Source organism: Cornus florida, unplaced genomic scaffold (assembly GCF_030987335.1).
Source record: "Cornus florida cultivar Cherokee Brave unplaced genomic scaffold, ASM3098733v1 CherokeeBrave_3.0.0_Hap2_Chr04, whole genome shotgun sequence".
Classification (NCBI taxonomy): domain Eukaryota; kingdom Viridiplantae; phylum Streptophyta; class Magnoliopsida; order Cornales; family Cornaceae; genus Cornus; species Cornus florida.
This window is the reverse complement of record NW_026775574.1, coordinates 3405588-3427597: the sequence shown is the minus strand read 5'-3', so window position 1 is coordinate 3427597 and position 22010 is coordinate 3405588. Positions and strand designations below refer to the sequence as shown.

General features: G+C 42.6%; 1 protein-coding gene across 1 annotated transcript; it reads left to right on the top strand.

The window, feature by feature from the left end:
* Window positions 1-2763: 2763 nt before the first annotated feature.
* Window positions 2764-14797, top strand: LOC132302512 (kirola-like). The gene is made up of 2 exons (XM_059799396.1): window positions 2764-2947; window positions 14504-14797. Exons 1-2 carry the CDS (start codon window positions 2764-2766, stop codon window positions 14770-14772), a joined length of 453 nt encoding a protein of 150 aa, XP_059655379.1. The 3' UTR covers window positions 14773-14797.
* Window positions 14798-22010: the final 7213 nt, after the last annotated feature.

Below are 22010 nucleotides of genomic sequence, written 5' to 3'. Positions count from 1 at the left end.
AAGAGGTTCCTCCTCAGGGTCGACTCCACCTTCAGGATGAGGCCTTTTGCCTCGTTCTTTGTCCCGAGCGCCCCCAGCGGCAGTAGGGGCAGTAGTGATTTGTGGAGACGCGCTCGGGTTGGTAGCAGGGGTGCTGACAACAGAATCAATAGCCACCGTGCTCGGGATGGTGTCAGAGATGGTGGCTGAGGAAGAGGCTGATGCAGGAGAGGAGGTTGCTCCAGCAGCAGAAGTGGCTGGGGGAGTATTTTTCCTCCTACCAAAGGATGGAATCTGAAGCCTGCTCATGGTATAGCCGAGGGATGAGAGCGCTAGAAGGTTGTCTGAAGTGAGGAGGTCTGAGCAAGAAGGAATATCATTCAAAACGTATTTCTTCAAGTAATTACTCCTATCCCTGCAAACACTGTAGCTCAAGTCATCACAAGGTATGCCTAAGGAGCGACATAAGAAAGTACAAAAGCGAGGAACGCATGTTTCGCAGGGACAATCGTTTTTATGAGATTTGAATTTCTTATATGAGGAAACAGAACAGACGCCAAAGGCGCTCGGGATTGGGTAATCCTTTGCAGCCGGCGAAGACCAGGCCCCACTAATGCCCACAATGTTATCCCTCCAACCCTTTTCAGATTTGATTGTGTGGGTAGAGGTGGTAGAAGGGCTCGTTAGTTCGGATCTTACTGACCTTATAACACAGAAGAAGATCTATGAGGTCAAGGTCCAGACTTCTGTCACGAGTCAACAGTAGCATAACGGATATGATTCTAAAGAAATTGGGGTTTATTGAAGACATAATTAAAGAAGGGGTGCAGAGGGAACCTAACGACATTCAGTTGAAGGTTTGAAAATAAAACTTCGCCGGGAAGGAGGCCGGCACCGGTCATAATATTAACATCCTTAGGGCAAACCCTAACTTGGATGTTGTCAGGAAGTCTAAGTCTCATACGAAGAACATCTAGATCTACAACCATGGTGGAAGTGATTGAAGGATCTAAAAGGGTAAAAAGAAGCCTGCCGAAAGTAAAAAGGAACAAAACTAACCTCTGAGGTAGAAAGCAACAAAGAGCACTGCAAGACCGCTGGAAGAATGACTCTTGAAGGATTTCACCGGAAGAAATTTAGCACTGTTCTAAAAAGATGAACGAGAGATTTGACTGATGATGGAGACGGTAAAAAGGCATGAAGTGATATTCTAGAGCCTTATAAAGGCGAGGGGGACCCGAGGGCCGAAGCGTCAGGAAGGCGAGAAATTCATCGAGCCCCGGAACATTGATTCTAGATATGACCGTTCGTTCCCCCATGTGGGTTTCTCGAGCCGTCAACGTCATGATGAGACGCCATCAATAATTACCCCCTTATTAAACAAGGGGTAATTATGGGGGCAGTTGAGGAGGCCCGAAGTGATATGGGCCGGATATGACTTGCAAACGCGACATCCGGTCCGTACAGATGGGTCAGGCCCATAGAAAGACACTGCCATATGGGCCGAACGCGAATAAGCCCATCAAAGATGACCAGAACTCATAGAGGAACGGGCCTAGATCCAGCAGTCCATCGACATTTGTAAATATCTATAAATAGGAGAAGTAATGGATAGAGTAGAGGGAGATATTTTTTGGTTGAAATGCAAGAATTCTAGAGAGAGAAAGAGAGGAGGAATTTCTTGCATCTTCAGATACTTTTTTTTTTTAGTTTTAGTTGGGTTTATTGGTTATGGTTTGCTAAATGTGGTAATAGAGAAGGGTACTTGTAATGGGGTTTTAGTTGGCCAGTTTGTGGATAAGGTTATGTAGTTTTGTTATGTTGAACTGTGTTATGCAGGGAATCTTTTTTGAGGATTGAAATTGGAGGATGGGTTGATGGGGTGGTAGGAGGAACATGGTTAAGAAAATGCTTGGTGGGGGGTGGCAGAAACAGAGGTTTAAGGTGGTTAGGCTGAGGATTCTGGTGGGAGAGTCTCTTAGGTGCTCTCGTGCTCTTGTCATTCCATTTATGAAGGATTTTTTCATTTGTTTGTTTGGATGTAAAATATTTTTTAGAAAATATTTTTTTTTATTTTCTGATGTTTGGTGTCATATAATATTTAGGAAGAAAAAATTATATTAAAACCTAACAAAAATAACTTACCCATTAATTTTTGACAAGCTATTTTACACGTGTTGCCTGATACATTCGATCTCATTCGACCTCAATCTCGATCTAGATTTTTGCCAAATACCAAGAAAGTAAAAATAAAAAATATATATTTTACCTGAAAAAGATTAAATCTTTTTCGAATAAAATATTTTAGGTCAAAACAAACTAAGCCTAAGTGAAAAACATTCAGATTTGAGAAAAGGCATCCAAGAAATTAGAAGCCACCCCAAATCCAAATACATATCTGATCTTTTAATTGTAAGTTTTTCTAGGATCCATCAAAACGAATATGAACAACGTCAACATGTCTCCTACCACTTGACACTAATACATCTTCGAATTAAGTTATACTCTTCTTCTTCTTAATTAATTAATTAATTAGGAGATGACTGTAGAATATACAAGTACTAAATTAGTGATTGAATCATGTCATTTGAGCAGAAATAGTAAAAATACGCGCGCATGAGTATATCTAAAGGTGAGCACTACAATGTGTCACATCGAAATTACTCTAACATTAAAAAATTGATCAACCATAATCCACTATATAAAGGCCAAAGGGCCAAGTACGTTCTCCCACATCTTGCCTCCATTTCTGCTCTGTAAACCCTTGGTTAGTTCTTGGAAGAGATGGCTCTCACCGGTAAGTTGGTAACCCAAACAGAGATCAAGTCTGATGGTGATTTGTTTCATGATATGTTCAGAAAACCACACCGCATATCCAACATCTGCCCTGATAAAGTTAAGGCTGTTGATCTGCATGAAGGTGATTGGGGAACTGTAGGCTCCGTCATCAGCTGGAAATATGTCCACGGTAAGGGCAACACCATTTCTATATATACACAACACAAACACACATGTAAACATACTTAACGTGTGTGTGTGTGTATATATATATATATATATGTCAAACTTAATTATCTGACTTCTTCAGTTTTGTTTCGGATCTCCATTTCACTAGCCTCTGGCTTATACAAGTTAGAATATATGCAATTACTTAGGAATCAGGATCCTCACGAGTCGCGTGTGTTCTTTTTTACAACTATATATGTAAGGCGGGTGTTCTTTTTTACAACTATATATGTAACAATGTTAAATTCTCTATTTAATTGTGTTAAGTGTATAGGCTCTGAGTGTTTCTGTTAGTCCCAAATCTTTGGGCTGTTAAAACTATAAACAGTAAATGATGCAGGAAATATAAAAACCTTTAAGTACGTGTAGAGGGTAAAAATCACGTGGCAAACCAACGATAAAAACCCCACTAATAAAATCATGCAGTATAATGTTGTTCTCAAGTTTATGTCGTAACTTGAGAAATTACAATATGAGGAGGCCCCGGACGACATGGGCCGGATCCGACTCGCAAACACAACATTCAGTTCGTACAGCTGGGTCGGCCCATATAAAGACACTGTCATATGGGCCGAACGGGAGTAAGCCCATCAAAGGTGACCAGGGCTTATGGAGGAATAGGCCCAGATCCAGCAATCAGTAAATATCTTGTAAATATCTTGTAAATATCTATAAATAGGATAAGGAATGGAAAGGAGGGGGATCTTTTTTGGGTTGAGGTGTAAGAATTCTGGAGAGAGAAAGAGGAGAACGAATTTCTTGCATCTTCAATTGGCGCCGTCTATGGGAAACGCATGGAAGTTTGGTTGATCAATGAGGAATATCGAATGGATTCAAACCAATTCGGTTGATCGAGACTCGATCTTTGGGATTTGAATCCAGATCTGAGCGATTGTGACCTACTCTGGAGGAATTACAATTCTTGAAGCTTTGGCAGGAGTGACTTCAGATCTACGCAACAACGAGTTGTTCGATTGTGGCAGGATCTGACGGATTTAGAGTTCAGACAATTCAGATCTCGTAAACAGTGAGCATAATTCGGAGAATTAGAAGCCAGATCTAAAAATTCCTACTCACGAAGCTCGGATCTACTCGCGAACTTGAGATTAATGCCTTTACTCCGTTCGGGAATAATGATAGGTGAAAGCTCCAATCCGATGGAGGCTGTCCAGCAAACAAAGCTTGAGGAGTTGATGAACTTGATTGAAGCTCTCAAAAAAGAGAATGCAGAATTGAAAGCTGGACTGCAACATCGGCAAATACCTGCGGTTTCGCATCCACTTCCGGTCGGAGAAGGAGGTGTTCAATCTAATATCGCGCATCAAGGCGAACAGGATGAGAACAATCAGTCAGCTCACCACCATGATGAAAGGATGATGGACAATTTGCCGCCAAATGTTCGTCGAGTTGAAGATCACGAAGGATCGACTCACGTTGATCCGCAGCGGGAAAGGTTCGACTGAGAGGAAGTGATGGAGGTTGATCGCCGTCGAGTAGCGTCGCCTTGGCAAAGAGAGTTCATAGAGGAACGGTCGTTCGATCCGTCTTACCGGCCCTCCATGGTTACTATCACTCATCACGGTTCGGAGGGCAGAACCGTAACTCACAGAGCTACCGCTGGACTCCAGAGAGAGAATGAAGCTCTCCGATCCGCAGCTCGGACGGTGGATTCACCATTCACCGACGAGATCTTGAATGCCCCGCATCCAAGGAAGTTTGCTATGCCAGTCTTTATTCTGTTCGACGGAACGACCGATCCGGTCGATCATGTGTATCATATCCAGTTGAAAATGGCCCTGAATACGGAAAACGACTCTTTAATGTGCAAATGTTTCCCTACAAGCCTGGCCGGACCGGCGCTCAGCTGGTTCAAAAACTTGCCTAGGAGCTCCATTGGTAGTTTCAGAGACCTGTGCGATCGGTTCATAAGCCAGTACTATAGGAACAAACGCCCACCGAAGGACATCTCGAGCCTATTCACGATGAGGCAGCACAAGGATGAACGTCTCCAGGCCTTTCTTACCAGGTTTAATCTCACTAAGAGTATGGTGATCGAATGCCACCCTTCTACGGCAGTTCAAGCCTTCAAGTTAGCCATGACACGCGGAACTCCGTTTCACACCAGTCTGGTAATGAACACGCTGACTACTATGGATGAACTCAATGAGAGAGCCGATGGCTTTGTGCGCCTAGAAGAAGAGGAGGCAGCTAATGCTCGGACAACGTCGCTTGTGTCGACCGAGGAAAAGTCCAAGGCAAAGATCAGGCAGAAGCAGGCTCAGCCGCAACGTCAGACCTCTTGGAAGGCAGAAAAAAGGTCTAGGGAGGAAGAGCTGATTACTCCGCTGAAGGTCACTCTGGCGAGGCTGTATCAGGAGAACAAAGATAAGTTTCATCCACCACTACCAATTAGGCAACCCCTCGAACAGAGGGATCAAACTAAACATTGTGCTTTTCATTCTGATTTCGGTCATCAGACTAACGAATGCAGGAACCTGAGGAGGCAAGTGGAGATGTTGATAGCTAGAGGGGAGTTCGCGAGTTATGTTCAAGGTTCGGCGATGGAGCAGAATCGACCGGTGGAACAAATAAAAAGGAGTCATAAACAAAGCTCCCACAATTCACAACCAGTTCGTATAATCAATGCTATCCATGGTCGACCCGAGCCTAGTGAAGAGTCAGATGAGCTGCTCCGGGTGCGCCTGCGGCAGGCGCAGATGAAGAAAAGGGTCGGCAATGTGACTACTCTACACCAGCAGAGCCCGTCGATGCAGATAAAGTTTGATTGGACAGACCTGCAGCGTGTTCAACTGCCTCATGACGACCCGTTGGTAGTCAGTTTGACAGTGGCAGATTGCTTGGTGCGCAGAGTTCTGATCGATCCTGGGAGCAGTGCGAATGTCATGCCGAGGGACACATTTGACAGGCTCGAGATTAAACCAGAGAGGCTCAAGCCCACTGGAAATCCCTTGTTAGGGTTCGATGGGAAGAGGGTGGAGCCCGTCGGGATGGTGGAAGTGGAAGTTCAAGCTGCAGAACGAGCTCTTATGGAAACTTTTGTGGTTGTGGAAATTCACCCCTCGTATAATCTCCTGATGGGAAGAGGATGGATTCACAGAGTCCGAGGTGTACCCTCAACTCTGCATCAGGTCATGAGGTGCCTCGGGCCCGATGGAGATAAAGTGATAGACATTCGGGGGGATCAGGTCGCAGCCAAAGAGTGTTATTCCGTCACACTAAAGCATGCTGGGAAAGGAAAGGCGCCCGTCCGTTCGGCAAGCCCCAGATAGCAATTACAGGAACCTCCGCTCGAGCAGAATAGGGTGGAGGAGTCAGTCGACTTGACCGAGGAGCCCCTTCTGGATGTGCAGATCGATCAGTCCAGGCCAGAACGAACTACCAGAGTAGGTATAAGACTGACCAGAGAAGAGCAGCAAGAGCTAGTGGATTTCTTGTCCCACAATGCCGACGTATTTGCATGGAGTCACCTAGACATGCCTGGAATTAGTCCCTCCGTATCCTGTCATTCCCTGAATGTTAATCCCAATTTCAAACCAGTGAAACAGAAGCAGCGAAGATTTGCTCCAGAACGTAATCAGATCATAGCGGAAGAAGTCGATAGGCTGCTTGATGCGGGATTTATCAGGGAGGTGCACTACCCTGAGTGGTTGTCCAACGTCGTTGTTGTGCAGAAGAAGAATGGGAAATGGCGAGTATGCATTGATTTCACCAATTTGAACAAAGCCTGTCCGAAGGACAGCTTCCCGTTGCCTAAGATTGATCAAATGGTGGATGCCACCACTGGGTATGAGCGTTTAACCTTTCTGGACGCATATTCAGGTTATAATCAGATTCCTATGGACCCCGCAGATGAAGAAAAAACTTCTTTTGTCACCGAGCGAGGAACATACTGCTACAAAGTTATGACTTTCGGGCTAAAGAATGCGGGAGCAACTTATCAAAGACTTGTTAGCAAAGTTTTTAAGAATCAAATGGGTAAGATTGTGGAAGCCTATATTGATGATATGGTGGTAAAGAGTAGGAAGAAGGATGATCATCTGAAGGATCTGCAAGATGTATTTGATGTACTAAAGCGATATGGGATGAGGCTCAATCCGACCAAGTGCTCGTTCGGTGTGAGTTCCGGACAGTTTCTGGGACACGTGGTCAACCGCAGAGGCATCGAAGTTAGCCCCGCTCAAGCAGAGGCTTTGATTAAGAATGCCGAGCCAAAGACGATCAGAGAGGTGCAAGCCCTCACAGGACGAATAACTGCATTAAGTCGATTTATTTCAAAATTGTCAGATCACTGCAAACCATTCTTTGACACGATTCGGAGCCATGGAAGGCAGGTCTGGGGGGATGAGCAACGACAAGCATTGACTCATTTGAAGGAATATATGCAGAATCCACCAGTCCTGTCAGCCCCAGAACCGGAAGAAAAGTTATTTCTATATCTTGGAGTATCTGGTGTCGCGACGAGTGCCGTTCTGATTCGTTGCAAGGAAGGGGTGCAATACCCGGTATTTTATGTAAGCAAAACACTGACGGAGGCAGAAAAAAGATACTCAAAGGCCGAACGGGTGGTACTTGCACTTGTAAATGCAAAAAGAAAGTTGAGGCATTATTTCGAATCCCACCCCATAGCTGTTCTAACAACTTTCCCAATCAGAACGCTTATGCACAAGCCAGAGCTCTCGGGCAGAATGACAAAGTGGGCCATAGAGTTGAGTTCATTTGACATAGCGTATGAGCCGAGAACAGCTGTTAAGGGGCAAGCGGTAGCCGATTTCCTACTAGAATGTGACGCCGAAGATACAGAAGAGGACCTTAGATGCGGCTCTTGGAAACTTTTTGTGGATGGCTCCTCTAACCAGATGGGGGCTGGGATTGGGATCAAACTGCAAACCCCAGAGGGTACTTCCTTGAGCCAAGCACTCAGACTTGAGTTCCGAGCCACCAATAATGAAGCGGAATACGAGGCGTTGCTAAATGGATTAAAGTTGGCCAGAGAGCTACAGATCAAAAGTTTGACAGTGTATAGTGACTCGCAGCTGATTGTTCGGCAGGTAAATGGTGAGTACGCGACCAAGGATGACACGATGGGGGCATATCGTTCTGCCGTTCTGCATAGAGCCAAGGACTTTGCAAAGATTGAATTCATACAGCTGCCGAGGGAACAGAATACAGATGCAGACCGTTTAGCATGCAGTGCTTCGAGTTGCGGTGAAACATTGGCGAGGGTGATTCCAGTAGGAATAGTGACCCAGCCATCTATTTTCGAAGAACCGTTGGACTCTGACCCTTGGCAAGTCAACGTCATACCGTATGAACCGAGTTGGATTGACCCCATCATTACCTATATTGAGATGGCGTTTTGCCTGTGCAAAGGGATGAAGCTAGGAGACTCAAAAAGAATGCTGCCAAGTACGCCATCGTGCGGAACCAGCTGTACAGAAGGTCCTACTCTGGCCCATACTTGAAATGTGTCACCCCCGCGGAGTCGCAGCAGGTATTGCGAGCTATTCATGAGGGTGTGTGTGGCAATCATTCTGGGGGGCGATCGTTAGCGCATAAAGCAATGACACAGGGGTATTTCTGGCCAAACATGCCAAGAGATGCGGAGGAGTTCTCTCGAAGGTGCGATAAATGCCAACGATATGGACCATTGATCCACCAACCACCTAAGGAATTGCACGTAATGGCCTCGCCATGGCCTTTCGCGCAATGGGGGATGGATGTGGTCGGTCCTCTGCCAACTGCAAGAGCTCAGAACAAGTATGTGTTACTGGCCACGGATTACTTCACTAAATGGGTGGAGGCAGAACCGTATCCTAGCGTGACTCAGACTCATGTGAGACGATTTATTTGGAACAATATTATCTGCCGTTTCGGTGTTCCCAGATCAATAGTCATGGACAATGGCACAAACCTCGACAGCAGGCAAGTAAGAAAGCTGCTGGAGGAGTATGGAATCAACCAGAAGTTGGCTGCAGTAAGTCATCCTCAGGCCAACGGACAAGCAGAAATCACAAACAGAACCATTTTCGCCTGCATTAAGAAGAAGCTGGAAGATCATAAGGGGAAATGGTTGGATGAACTCCCGAACGTTCTATGGGCTTACAGAACCACCCCAAGGCGGCCGACTGGGGAGAGCCCGTTTGCAATGGCGTATGGTACCGAGGCAGTTATACCGGTTGAGCATTTAGTCCCCACTATCAGAAGCTTAGCATGGAGTCGAGATCAGAACGACAGGATGTTAAGATTGAACCTCGATATGATAGACGAAAGGAGGGACGCAGCGGCTATAAGGCTAGCATCGTATCAGTAAGTGCTGGCGAATAGTCACAACAAGAGAGTAAAACACAGGGATTTTGCCCCTGGCGATCTGGTTCTGAAAAGAAAGGTGGGGATGGTCAAAAAAATGATGCCACCCTGGGAAGGCCCATACAGAATTGCAGAAGTCATTGGCAAGGGGGCATATACGTTGGAAACCATGGCGGGAAGGTTGGTCAGCAAGCCCTGGAACGCCACGTCTCTGAAGAGGTACTACCAATAAAAGCTAAGTTCCGGCTTTAATTGGATGTTGTTTGTTGTCAATCAAATACGTATGAATGAGCAAGTTACTGAAATTTACAAAGAAGAATTTTCTTTTCCAACGGTCTACTATAAAAATTTAAAGCCAAGTGGCAAGTGGCATTCTAGCCGAGCGCCAGGCACGTAAGCAAGATAAGTGGCAGCTGGCACTATAAGCCGAACGTCAGACACTTGCTAAAAACTTAAAGCCAAGTGGCAAGTGGCATTCTAGCCGAACGCCAGGCACTTAAGCAAGATAAGTGGCAGCTGGCACTATAGGCCGAACGCCAGACACTTGCTAAAAACTTAAAGCCAAGTGGCAAGTGGCATTCTAGCCGAGCGCCAGGCACGTAAGCAAGATAAGTGGCAGCTGGCACTATAAGCCGAACGCCAGACACTTGCTAAAAACTTAAAGCCAAGTGGCAAGTGGCATTCTAGCCGAACGCCAGGCACTTAAGCAAGATAAGTGGCAGCTGGCACTATAGGCCGAACGCCAGACACTTGCTAAAAACTTAAAGCCAAGTGGCAAGTGGCATTCTAGCCGAGCGCCAGGCACTTAAGCAAGATAAGTGGCAGCTGGCACTATAAGCCGAACGCCAGACACTTGCTAAAAACTTAAAGCCAAGTGGCAAGTGGCATTCTAGCCGAGCGCCAGGCACTTAAGCAAGATAAGTGGCAGCTGGCACTATAAGCCGAACGCCAGACACTTGCTAAAAACTTAAAGCCAAGTGGCAAATGGCATTCTAGCCGAGCACCAGGCACTCAAGCAAGATAAGTGGCAGCTGGCACTATAGGCCGAACGCCAGACACTTGCTAAAAACTTAAAGCCAAGTGGCAAGTGGCATTCTAGCCGAGCGCCAGGCACTTAAGCAAGATAAGTGGCAGCTGGCACTATAAGCCGAACGCCAGACACTTGCTAAAAACTTAAAGCCAAGTGGCAAATGGCATTCTAGCCGAGCGCCAGGCACTTAAGCAAGATAAGTGGCAGCTTGCACCATGAGCCGAACGCCAGACACTTGCTAAAAATTTAAAGCCAAGTGGCAAGTGGCATCCTAGCCGAGCGCCAGGCACTTGCCATAAACAAACACACGGCAAAGCTAATATAAAAGAAAAAGAGAGAAAAGATATGTATGTATTGAAGATAAGTTGAATAGAGCACAACACATAGGGAAAAAAAGTTCTGTCGTTTCATTAATATTGAGCATTGAGTTTACAAAAGAGAGATGTCCATCATTACAAAAAGATATGGAATGGAAGAATTCAAAGGAGCCCTAGCTAGACGCCTCAGTACCAACAGCATCCTGGTCGTGCCGACTCGCCTCCTCGGCCCCATCAGCCGTCTCACCTTCATGAGGTGGGGAATCAAGGTGAATGACTGAATCGTTCGGCTGGGGTTCAGCGTCAGCAGTGGCTATGGAAGGAACCACGGTTGACGATTGAGGAGCGATCAGTGGCAGAGCGGTAGGAGGAGCTGTGATGATCCTTGAGGAAGCAATGTCCTGGCACTCATCAAATATACGCTCCGCTTCGGTGGGTTCTGGGTCGACATAGACCCCCAGAGGTTCGATCCCCAGATCCTTGTCTACCTCATCCGGAGTGGAGCTGGTCTGTCCCTCATCCGGAACCCGGTCGGCGAAACCTTCCCGGAATCCTTGAGCATACCTAATAGCACCGACCCTTGAGAACCGAGCGTGAAGGGCCAGCATCCCACCACCCACTCTGCTGATCGCGTCGATCAGAGTGGTACGCTCGTCCAGAGCTCTTTTTTCAAAAGCCATCCGAGCGGACTGTTCATCAGCTAGAAGGCGCTGGAGTTCTGCCTTCTCTTCTCTAATTGATTCCCGCTCGGTCTGCCAAACGCTCTTCTCAAGCTGGAGGGCGTCCTTCTCATCCTGAAGGGAATCATTCTCCTTCTTCAGGACATCTCTCTCTTGCTCGGTTTTGTCAAGCCGAGCCAGTACCTCGGTATTCTTCATGGCAAGGAGGTCGTTTTCTTTATTAGCCACCTCCAGGCTGTCAGAAAACTTACGGGCCCTGGCGTTCCCCATCTCCACCTGCTTCTGCATGGCCATCATTCCGAACAATGTCTGCATAGGTGCACATTAAAAATGGTTAAGCCAATAGTCAGGTCGGGCGAAGGCAAGACCAAATAATATGAGAGAATTCATGAGTTAGAAAATAAAAGTCACCTCCATAGCAGATTGGGGAAAGCGGCTGAACACATCCTTCTGGGAAAGGCCCTTTGCCGCTTCAAGGTCCTTCGGAGTCCACATGCTCCTGTAGTAGGCCATAGCGGTCTGGCCATCCTTCAGCATGGTCTCGTTCGGTTTCACGAACGTCCCATCCGTTCGGGTGTACCGAGGGGCCCATGGCGGTAAGGTGGGGATAGAAGGGGGGCCTGAAGCAGAAGCAGAGCCACCAGCTGCAGCAGGCCCAGAGGGAGCAGGAGCTCTGACCGCTCGGTGCAAGAGAGCACCCGGCCCGGAGACCCGGGTCCTTCTAATGAGAGGCTCCTCCTCAGGATCGACTTCACTATCAGGATGAGGCCTTTTGCCTCGTTCTTTGTCCCGACCGCCCCCCGCAGCAACAGGAGCTATGGTAGCTGGGGGGGACGCGTTCTGGTTGGCAGCAGAGGCGCTGGCAACAGGGTTAATAGCCACTGCGCTCGGGACAGTGTCAGATATGGTGGCTGAGGAAGAAGCTGACGCTGGAGAGGAGGTCGCCCCAGCAGTAGGAGTGGCTGGGGGAGTATTTTTCTTCCTGCCAAAAGAAGGAATCTGAAGTCTGCTCATGTTGTAGCCGAGTGATGAGAGCGCTAAGAGGTTGTCTGAAGTGAGGAGATCTGAGCAGGAAGGAATATCGTTCAGAACGTATTTCTTCAAGTAGTTACTCCTATCCCTGCAAACACTATAGCTCAAGTCATCACAAGGTATTCCCAAGGTCTGCAGCCGGCGAAGACCAAGCCCCACTAATGCCCACGATGCTATCCCTCCAACCCTTCTCAGATTTTATTGTGTCCGTACATATGGACATCTTCTCGAACGGGTAGAGGTGGTAGAAGGGTTCGTTAGTACGGATCTTACTGACCTTATAGCACAGAAGGAGGTCTATAAGGTCGAGGTCCAGATTTCTGTCACGCATCAACAAGAGCATAACAGATATGATTCTAAAGAAGTTGGGGTTGACCTGCAGAGGGGATATCCCCAATCTATTGAAGACATAACTAAAGAAAGGGTGCAGAGGGAACCTAACAACATTCAATTGAAGGTTCGTGAATAAGACTTCGCCGGGCAGGAGGCCGGCGCCGGTCATAATGTTAACATCCTGGGGGCAAACCCTAACTTCGATGTTGTCAGGAAGTCTAAGTCTCATACGAAGAACATCCAGATCTACAACCATGGTGGAAGTGCTAGAAGAATCTAAAAGGAGGTAAATGGAAGCCTGCCGAAAGTAAAAAAGAACGAAACTAACCTCGGAGGACTGCAAGATCGCTAGAAGAATGACTCTTGAAGGATTTCACCAGAAAAAGCTTAGCACTGTTCTAGAAAGAAAGAGACTTGGCTGATGATGGAGACGGTAAAGGGAAGTGAAGTGGAATTCTAGAGCATTATAAAGGCGAGGGGGCCCGAGGGCCGAAGCGTCGGGAAGGCGAGAAATTCCTCGAGCCCCGGAACATTGATTCTGGATCTGACCGTCCGCTCCCCCACGTGGTTATCTCGAGCCGTCAACATCATGATGAGATGCCATCAATAATTACCCCTTATTAAATAAGGGGCAATTATGGGGGCAGTTGAGGAGGCCCCGGACGACATGGGCCGGATCCGACTCGCAAACACAACATTCAGTTCGTACAGCTGGGTCGGCCCATATAAAGACACTGCCATATGGGCCGAACGGGAGTAAGCCCATCAAAGGTGACCAGGGCTTATGGAGGAATAGGCCCAGATCCAGCAATCAGTAAATATCTTGTAAATATCTTGTAAATATCTATAAATAGGATAAGGAATGGAAAGGAGGGGGATCTTTTTTGGGTTGAGGTGTAAGAATTCTGGAGAGAGAAAGAGGAGAACGAATTTCTTGCATCTTCACAATAAATAAGAGAAAATCCCGAAATAAAAATATCCATCTTTACTACAATCAACCCTTCTCAAACAATACTTACTGGATTAATAAAAAAGAACCCTTCTCAAACACTAAATAGAATAGTAATAAAGAGTACCTTCGTAAACCGGGGAAACCGATCTCTCCTCTTGGTTAGTTGTACTATCCATCTCAAAGTCAAATCTCCTTTATTTGCACCGCCAATTCCTGTATATCCTCAAAGACAGAATGCCGAATTATATTATGTATATACCCAAAGCCAGAATGCCGAATTATATTATGTTTATTTAGATTTCCCAAAAACTAACAAATCACTCAGTGCACCGCGTACACACTGGCCACCAAATCGTGCACACCTCATTGCACCTAATTCTTTGTATTTTCTTTTTAGTTTGTAAGTTCCGTGGGTGGAACCCACAATTTCATCTCATACTAGTGTTCAATTATTGCTGAGTCTTGTATCTGGTGATGTAGCGCATTGCATAGTTTATTTACCATACACACGACACGAGACATGGGGCATGATTTTATTAGTGGAGTTTATCGTCAGTTTGCCATGTGGAGTTTATCGAGATCCATTATTGGGTAAATATCTAGGTTTGCAAAAAACGAGTCAGAAAGTATTTTGTGGCTAAGCTAGTAATATGATGGAATAACAACAAACATCGAAAGAAAACTAAATACGGTATATTTGACCAACTTAATTTATCCACTATTTTGACAAAGATATATCCTCCAGAGAGAGTTTCACATTTTTATCTTTTTTTCCTTAGTTCTTGCTCATCATCGTGCAAAATTTCTTCGATCAATTACTCATTTTGTAATGTGAAATCATATATAGATGGAAAAGAAAAAACTACAAAGGAGATAATCGAAGCTGTAGATGACGAAAAGAAATCAGTGACTTTCAAGGTAATTGAAGGAGATCTCACTGAGATGTACAAGAGCTTTATTTTTATTGTTCATGTCGATGCTAAGGGTGAAAGTAACCTTGTGACATGGACTCTCGAATATGAGAAGCTGAACGAGGATGTCCCTGATCCAGCTACAATGATGAACACTTTAGTTATTATGACTAAAGATATTGAAACTTATCATCTCCAAAAGTAGCCACAAAGTGTCATGGATTGGTGCTGCTGAGTACATGAATAAATATTGAGTAATATGTCAAGTACTAGCTATAATAAAGTTTGGGGGGATTTCTTACGAGTGATATGTAAAATAATGAATCATATGTTATATAAATAGGGATGTGTAGAAACTTGTACTTGCAGCAATGTATTACATATTTGTGGTTGATTATCAATAATAAGTACATGTGTGTCATGTAACAATTAGTTCTTAATGTAATGACATAAATACCGATTTTGGTGACGAAAATACCCCTAGTATTTAATATATATACTAGCCATTATTTTCCTGTGCATCGAGTGACCCAGAGTCTTGAATGACATAAAAATTAGCCTCTTTTCAAAGTTTGAACAGGATCACTTTGAGCATTATCTTAAAAAATTATGTTGACCAACTAGTCCATTATTTTCGAAAGGGAGAATTTTATTTATTTATTTATTTTTTTTTTTGAAGAACATTTTTCTGTAAATATATATAATTTCGCCCTGTACCACCTCTTTTACCCTCTTGAGTCCCCACATCAAATGGGAAGCTTTCACATCAGCAGACATAAGTGGATTCTTACAGCTAATCTTGTAATCACTATTGAACACTAAATTTTGGACTCCTAATATGCTCCATTGTAGCCATCACTTTGGTGTACAAAATCATGGTACAAAGCAGCAATGGACATGCCATAAACTTTATAGGACTTGGTATAAACAAATTTCAAATGTATCCAAATTAAGACTTAAGGCTAAGCAAGCAAATTTAATACTGGTCATTGTAGTTGCTATGGTGGTCCTATATCCTGTACTAAAGGTGATCATAAACTTTGTGGTTCATATCTCAATTTGTCGCAGTAATGTGAAGAAAATACTAGGTATCAGAGAAGTATTGCATCTCCACCCAATAGATAATAGTATTTCTTAGTATCCATTGATCGGGTATTATATAATCAGTGTCCAAGTAGTGTCCAATACTTTCTAGCAATGTGTCGATTTTTAAATTTTGATAATGACATTTTACTGTGTTGTTACTAAAGTTAATAATGCAGCTTAAAAAATAGAGAGCGGCAAAGACACTCCAAACCTGCTTCAATTGTGATGGGACTCTCATGAGTCGAACATATTACAAATATAAAACATTAATCTTAAAAGTAATAAAATATAGTATTCCAATACATCATACATTTTACTAGAATTATTTAAGGTATCTTATATGTCAATTGCCGAATCCAAGTAAGATTTGGTAAATCTAATGAGATTGATAACAACTCTTTGTGAGACATTGATGATTGTAGCCATCAAATGTAATAAGCATTGGGGAAAAAATAATTTTGTAAAAGAAAAATGCCAAATCAAAATTAGTAATCCGAATATTTCTAAATCTGAAAAGAAAAAAACAAAATTAAATAAAAAAAAAAAATTAATGAAAACCTAAAGAGCAAGGTCCACAAACAACTCCTAATTTTTTTTTTTTTTTTGTTAATAATAATATTTAGAGTTGTCTACAGACCAATTAATAATATGATCTCTTTTTTTCAAAAAGTCAAAATTACATTCGGTTGATCATTACTGAAAGAAAAGTAAAGAATTGTTTGTTTGTTTGTTTTTTTTTTTTTTTTTTTTGAATGGGATGATTTTATAAAGAAAAAAGGATAAAAGTTAAAGTACAAATACAATAGAGGGGCATACCCCTCCTTACAAAGAAAAAGAAATGGAGTAAATCCATTCCAAAAAAAAAAAAAAAAAAAAAAAACAACTGACATACTATAAAAACTTACACCATATTAAAAATAGCAAGAATATCAGCAAGCCCAAGAGAGAAGAAGCTTAAAACTTCCCAGACGATCTCATTTGCAGCAGCAGCGACAGGAACTTTAATAGCCCTATGCAAAGCAGAATTCCTTTCCATCCATATCTTCCACACAAACACCACGAACAGCCCTTTGAAAATCTTGGACCTAATACAATTACCCTGAGTAACTTCAATGATCCAATCCACTAACAAACTAAGCTCTTCAAAGCTTCTATCAGTAATGTTAAATCGAATAACAACCTGTTGCCACACTTGCATGGCATACTCACAAGAACAAAATAAATGATTATTTGAATCTTCAGCCTTGAAGCAATTGTGACAAACTGCAGGCCCCTTTTCTGTAAATTAACAAAGGACAAATTCTTATTATGCATCATAATTGCGAAGACCACGGCAACCCTTGGTCTACAATGAGTCCATGACAACCCCTTCCATCTGACCAATTGTCCTCTAGCTCTACAAATTTCCAAGCATTCTTCAAACTAAATTCACCATGAATCCAACTAGTTTCGTCATTACCCTCCTTCAGATTAATATTACTAACAAACTCAGCAGCTATTTGTGGGAAGAAAGGAGGGAAAGCCCACCCACCAGCAGTAATAGGTGAGGTTGCTTGAGCTTGAGGATCCAAGTTCCTAAACAAATTAATTCCCAAATCTCTAAACCAAGGAGAGACTTGCACACCAAGGATCAAACAACATGTTAAAGGAACCACCATTTCCAATCTTGAACTACACATTTTCTTGAAGGAAGTCTCTTGTGTCCAGAATGTGCTTCCAAATACTTGAATCTTGAGGTTTAGGAAGGACCCTCCAGAAATTGTGCTGCTGTAAGTACCTAGCATGCATCCATTGCACCCAAAGAGACTCCTTATTCCTCAGAAAATCCCAGCAAATAGAGACCTTGGCAGCAAAATCAATATAAGAAATTCTTCGAATGTTGAATCCACCTTCTACATAAGGTAATGTAACTTGGCTCCATTTGAGTTGAAACATCTTCCTAGCATCCAACTTTCCACTCCACAAGAAATGTTTAAATTTTCTCTCCAAGGCAATGATGCAACCCCATGGAACTTTAAAGCCAAAGACCCAATGGTACAAGAAAGAATACAACACTGATCTGATAAGTTCTACTCTACCTGCGAGAGATAAATTCAAACTATTCCAATGATCCAACCTTGCAATAACTTTATCAAACAAACCCTTACAATCCACAGTTCTGAGAGCCCTATTTACCAAAGTAATTCCCAGATACTTTAGAGGGAAAGATTCAGTTTTCATTTACAGAATCCGAGCTATCCTTCTCTTCCCTCTAACAGCCTTAGAAAAAATAACTGAGCTCTTGTCCTTGTTTACAACAAGACCAGAAGCTTCATAAAACCTTTTGAACACTTCATCAACATTCTTAGCAGTAGCAATATCAGCCTTTACAATAATGAAAAGGTCATCGGCATAGAAAGCATGAAAACCAAGATTCCCGACTTTTGAACCACATTACATAGCTTAATCTGACCTCCCACAATTTTTTCATGCATGAGATTAGAGAAATAATCAGTAATTAAAGTGAACAGAAGAGGGGAGAGAGGGTAACCCTGTCGAATTCCCCTCCCAGCAGAAAAATATCTTCTAGGAACACTATTGCATAGGACAGAAAACATAGAGGTAGTAACACACTTCATTGTCCACTGAATCCATTTTGCACTGAAACTATACAGCTGAAAATTTTTATGAATAAAATCCCAACTAACAGAATCATAAGCTTTCCTCAGATCTACTTTTAAAGCCATAGCAAGGCCTGTTGTCTTTAAGCCAAAAATTTTAATCACATCAGTCACCAATAAAATATTATCATGAATTCTTCTACCCTTGATAAAGACGGACTGCTCCAATCCAACAATATTAGGAAGAATAACACTTAATCGATTTGCCAAAATTTTAGAAATGATTTTGTAACTGAGGTTGCATAACGCAATTGGCCTGTAATTCTCTAATTTATCACCATGATTCAACTTTGGGATCAATGCAAGGAATGTAGAGTTAATCCCCCTAGGCATCACCACATCAGAGAAAAAAAATTGAATAGCTTTAATCAAATCAGAACTTACAATATGCCAAAACTTCTGAAAAAACCTAGCTGGGAATCCATCAGGTCCAGGGGCTTTGTCTGGGCCAAAAGCCAGCACAACCCTTTTGATTTCCTCAGCTATAACCTCCATATCCAGCGCCTGACACTCTTTAGCTTGTAATTGTTTTCTAGGAGGAGCAATCTCTGTCATTAAAGATTCTTTCTTAGCATACAAATCTTCATAAAATTGAACTAACCACTCCTTGATAACTTCATAATCAGAAGATACTGTCCCATCAGGATGTTTCAAACAAGTAATAGACTTATAACATCTCCTTTGTTTAACCATATTATGAAAATAAATAGTACATTTATCCTCCTCTTTGAGCCACTTCACCCTTGATTTCTGGCACCACAGAATTTCCTCCAAGTCCAAAGTGGATTGCAGTTTCAAGATAACTTCTCTTTCCTTGGAAATCAACAAGTGATTCAAGGGGTTAAGAAGTAAATCCATTTGAATCTTATGCAACTCCTCATTCACAACCTGAACCTGCTCAGAGACTTTGCCTTTCTTCTTATTCCATTCTCTAACAGCATCTTTAACTGTTTTAAGCTTCTTCTAAAGCTTGTATAAAGGATTTCCTTCAACTGATTCCTTCCAAACTTTACCCACCATCTCTTCGACCTCTTGATTGAAACACCAGATTTTCAAGAACTTAAAAGGTTTAGGCCCTAGAGCACAGTTTAAATGCCAAGAAATTGCCAACCCATAGTGATCTGACAAGGAAGCAGCGGTCAAATGCACTCTGGTATCAGTAAATTTATGAAGCCAGGCTGCATTCACAAGAGCTCTATCCAGCTTAACATTAACCCTTCTATTACTATCTTATTTATTACTCCAAGACCATCCCCCATTATTGATAGGTAATTCCTCCATTTGAATATCTTTAAGCACTTGATTAAATTCATCAAGAAGATGTTGAGGCACCCTCAGCCCTCCAATTTTATCACCATGAAACCGAGAAATGTTTCAGTCACCTAAAGCTATCCAAGGTCGATCAACCATAGTAGCTTGATCTTTAAGATTTAACCACAACTTTCTTCTTTCTTGCACAGTAGTTGCAGCATATATCATAGACATAAGCACAGTCTCTCCAGCAACAATATTCTTGACCTTCAAGAATAGCACTTGAGTATCTTGCTTTATAAGGTGAACATCAAATACCAAAGAATCCCAAGCAACCCAAATCTTTCCTAGCTCATTTGAACCATAGTTATCCAGCCACACCCATCTAGATTTAATTTTACACTGAATTTTCTTAGCTTTCCCTTATCTAACTCTAGTCTCCACTAGAGCCACTAGGGAAAATTTATTCTCCCCCATCTAGGCCTTTACAACAGCCTGCATATTAGGTCTATTAAGACCTCTAACATTCCAGACACCAAGCATTAAGAAATAGGTTTAGATGGTAGTACACCACCAACCTATTTATCTCTAGTAATCCTATCAGAAGGAGGAGCTTAAGACCTCTTCTTAGGTTTCAATTGTTACGCTTTAGTATGCTCTTGTGTTGTAGCAACAATATCTGAACCAGAGGGCAAAAGATTTTCATTAGCCTCATTACCTAATCTAGCTCTATCCGGTCTCTGAATAACCAAATCCTCTCCTGCAGGCCTGGGAACATTCCCATTTCCAACCTTGTATTCGTCCCATTAATACCACCATTCCTGTTACTGACAGCAGCCCTAAATCCATCATTACCAACCTTAGTACCAGCAGAATCAAAAGTCACGTTACTTGCCACCTTAGTACTCCTGCAAGTGTCCAATTGCTGAGACTGTATGACTGTAGAAATAGGAATAACAACTTCCAACTTATTTGGTACAAAATCATCACCAGAAATTTCTATATGTGAAGTAGTCACAGTCTCTTCCATTTCCTTAACCTCCTTGTCTTTAGACTGTAAGGCAACTTCCTCAACCTCATCTTGAATGTCTATAGTCTGCAACGCTTGAAAAGCATTCGAAGTTACAATATCTTTAACATGCACGGTCTCAGTACCCAATTGAGGACATTCAACAAACACCTTATCTGCATCTTGAGACACCAGTTTTCCCTTATGTTTCACCATCCATTTTCCCACCGTCTTTTTAGGCTTGTTTTGTATGATCTTTTGAGGGCATCTTTCCTTGACATGACTAACTTTTTGACAAAGAGAACATAACTGAGGCTTCCACTCGTACTCCAACGTAATCTCACAATCAATACCATGAAAATCCACCACCATTGAGTCAGGTAACTCTTCCTTAACATCCACCTCTACCATCACTCGCAGATATCTTCTTTTAAACTAAATAGTTGGTTGGTTGATTAAACTAGAGAGCAAATTAAACTAAATAATTGAATGCAATAAAGAGTAAGTAAGAGAGAGAGATCTTGGGGTTTAGAGGTCACCACCAAATAATACTTTTCTACACCCTTAACAAGAGACTAAGAGGGAAATATGTGTTGCAATATTGATGTGTGTGTGTGTGTGTTTGGTTGATTCAACTAGCAAGGATGACCAATTAAGTATATATTGTCAAAGTAACATGTGAAAAGCACAATATATCTAACAATTAAGTATATATTGTCTAAATAGCATGTGAAAAGCACAATATATCTAGCAAGTCATTAATCCTTTCATTAAGCTCACAAGCCAAATACACCACAAGGTTAGAGACATATGCTACTTGCATTCAAAAGTATAGAACATCAAACAACAAGCATGGATTGTCCTCCCATCTAACAACTATGCTACCACTACACTACAATTAAGCTAATGACATGAAATTAAACTAATTAAGGTAAGGGAGAGGCACAATCTATCAAGAAATGAGCATGAACCATCAAGAAAATTACAAGAGTATTCCATTAAGCATAATGTTTTGACAATCTCTAGATTTATGGCATTAATACACATAGACATGTATCAATAACATAAGAAACAGAGACAAACACATGAACATCTATTCTAGCATACATAGACATATGGATAGAATGAAATGATCAATTGGAAGCATTAAACCACATAAATCATTGATTAAACAAGATCTATATATATAAAAGTACCAAAATATATATTACAATACTAATCCTTCAATAATACACAAAATCAAGATGTAGAAAGCATGCTTGGGGCTAACTCTAGCCCCAAGAGGATGTCTAGCCACTCATGGTAGTGCTTCTTCAACCTTCTAGGGCTACCTCCATGGTAGAGATTTGCTTCTTGGTTGATGAAGAGTTTCTAATGGTGTCTCTAGCCTCCTCCTTCTTTAAGCTTCCTCTCCAAGAATTCTACAACGTATGATAT

Excerpts from the sequence above, each read along its gene's own strand:
- LOC132302512 (XM_059799396.1), top strand. The coding sequence starts at position 2,764 with ATGGCTCTCACCGGTAAGTTGGTAACCCAAACAGAGATCAAGTCTGAT. Across the intron at positions 2,948-14,503 it reads CAGCTGGAAATATGTCCACG|ATGGAAAAGAAAAAACTACA; the intron begins GTAAGGGCAACA and ends AATCATATATAG.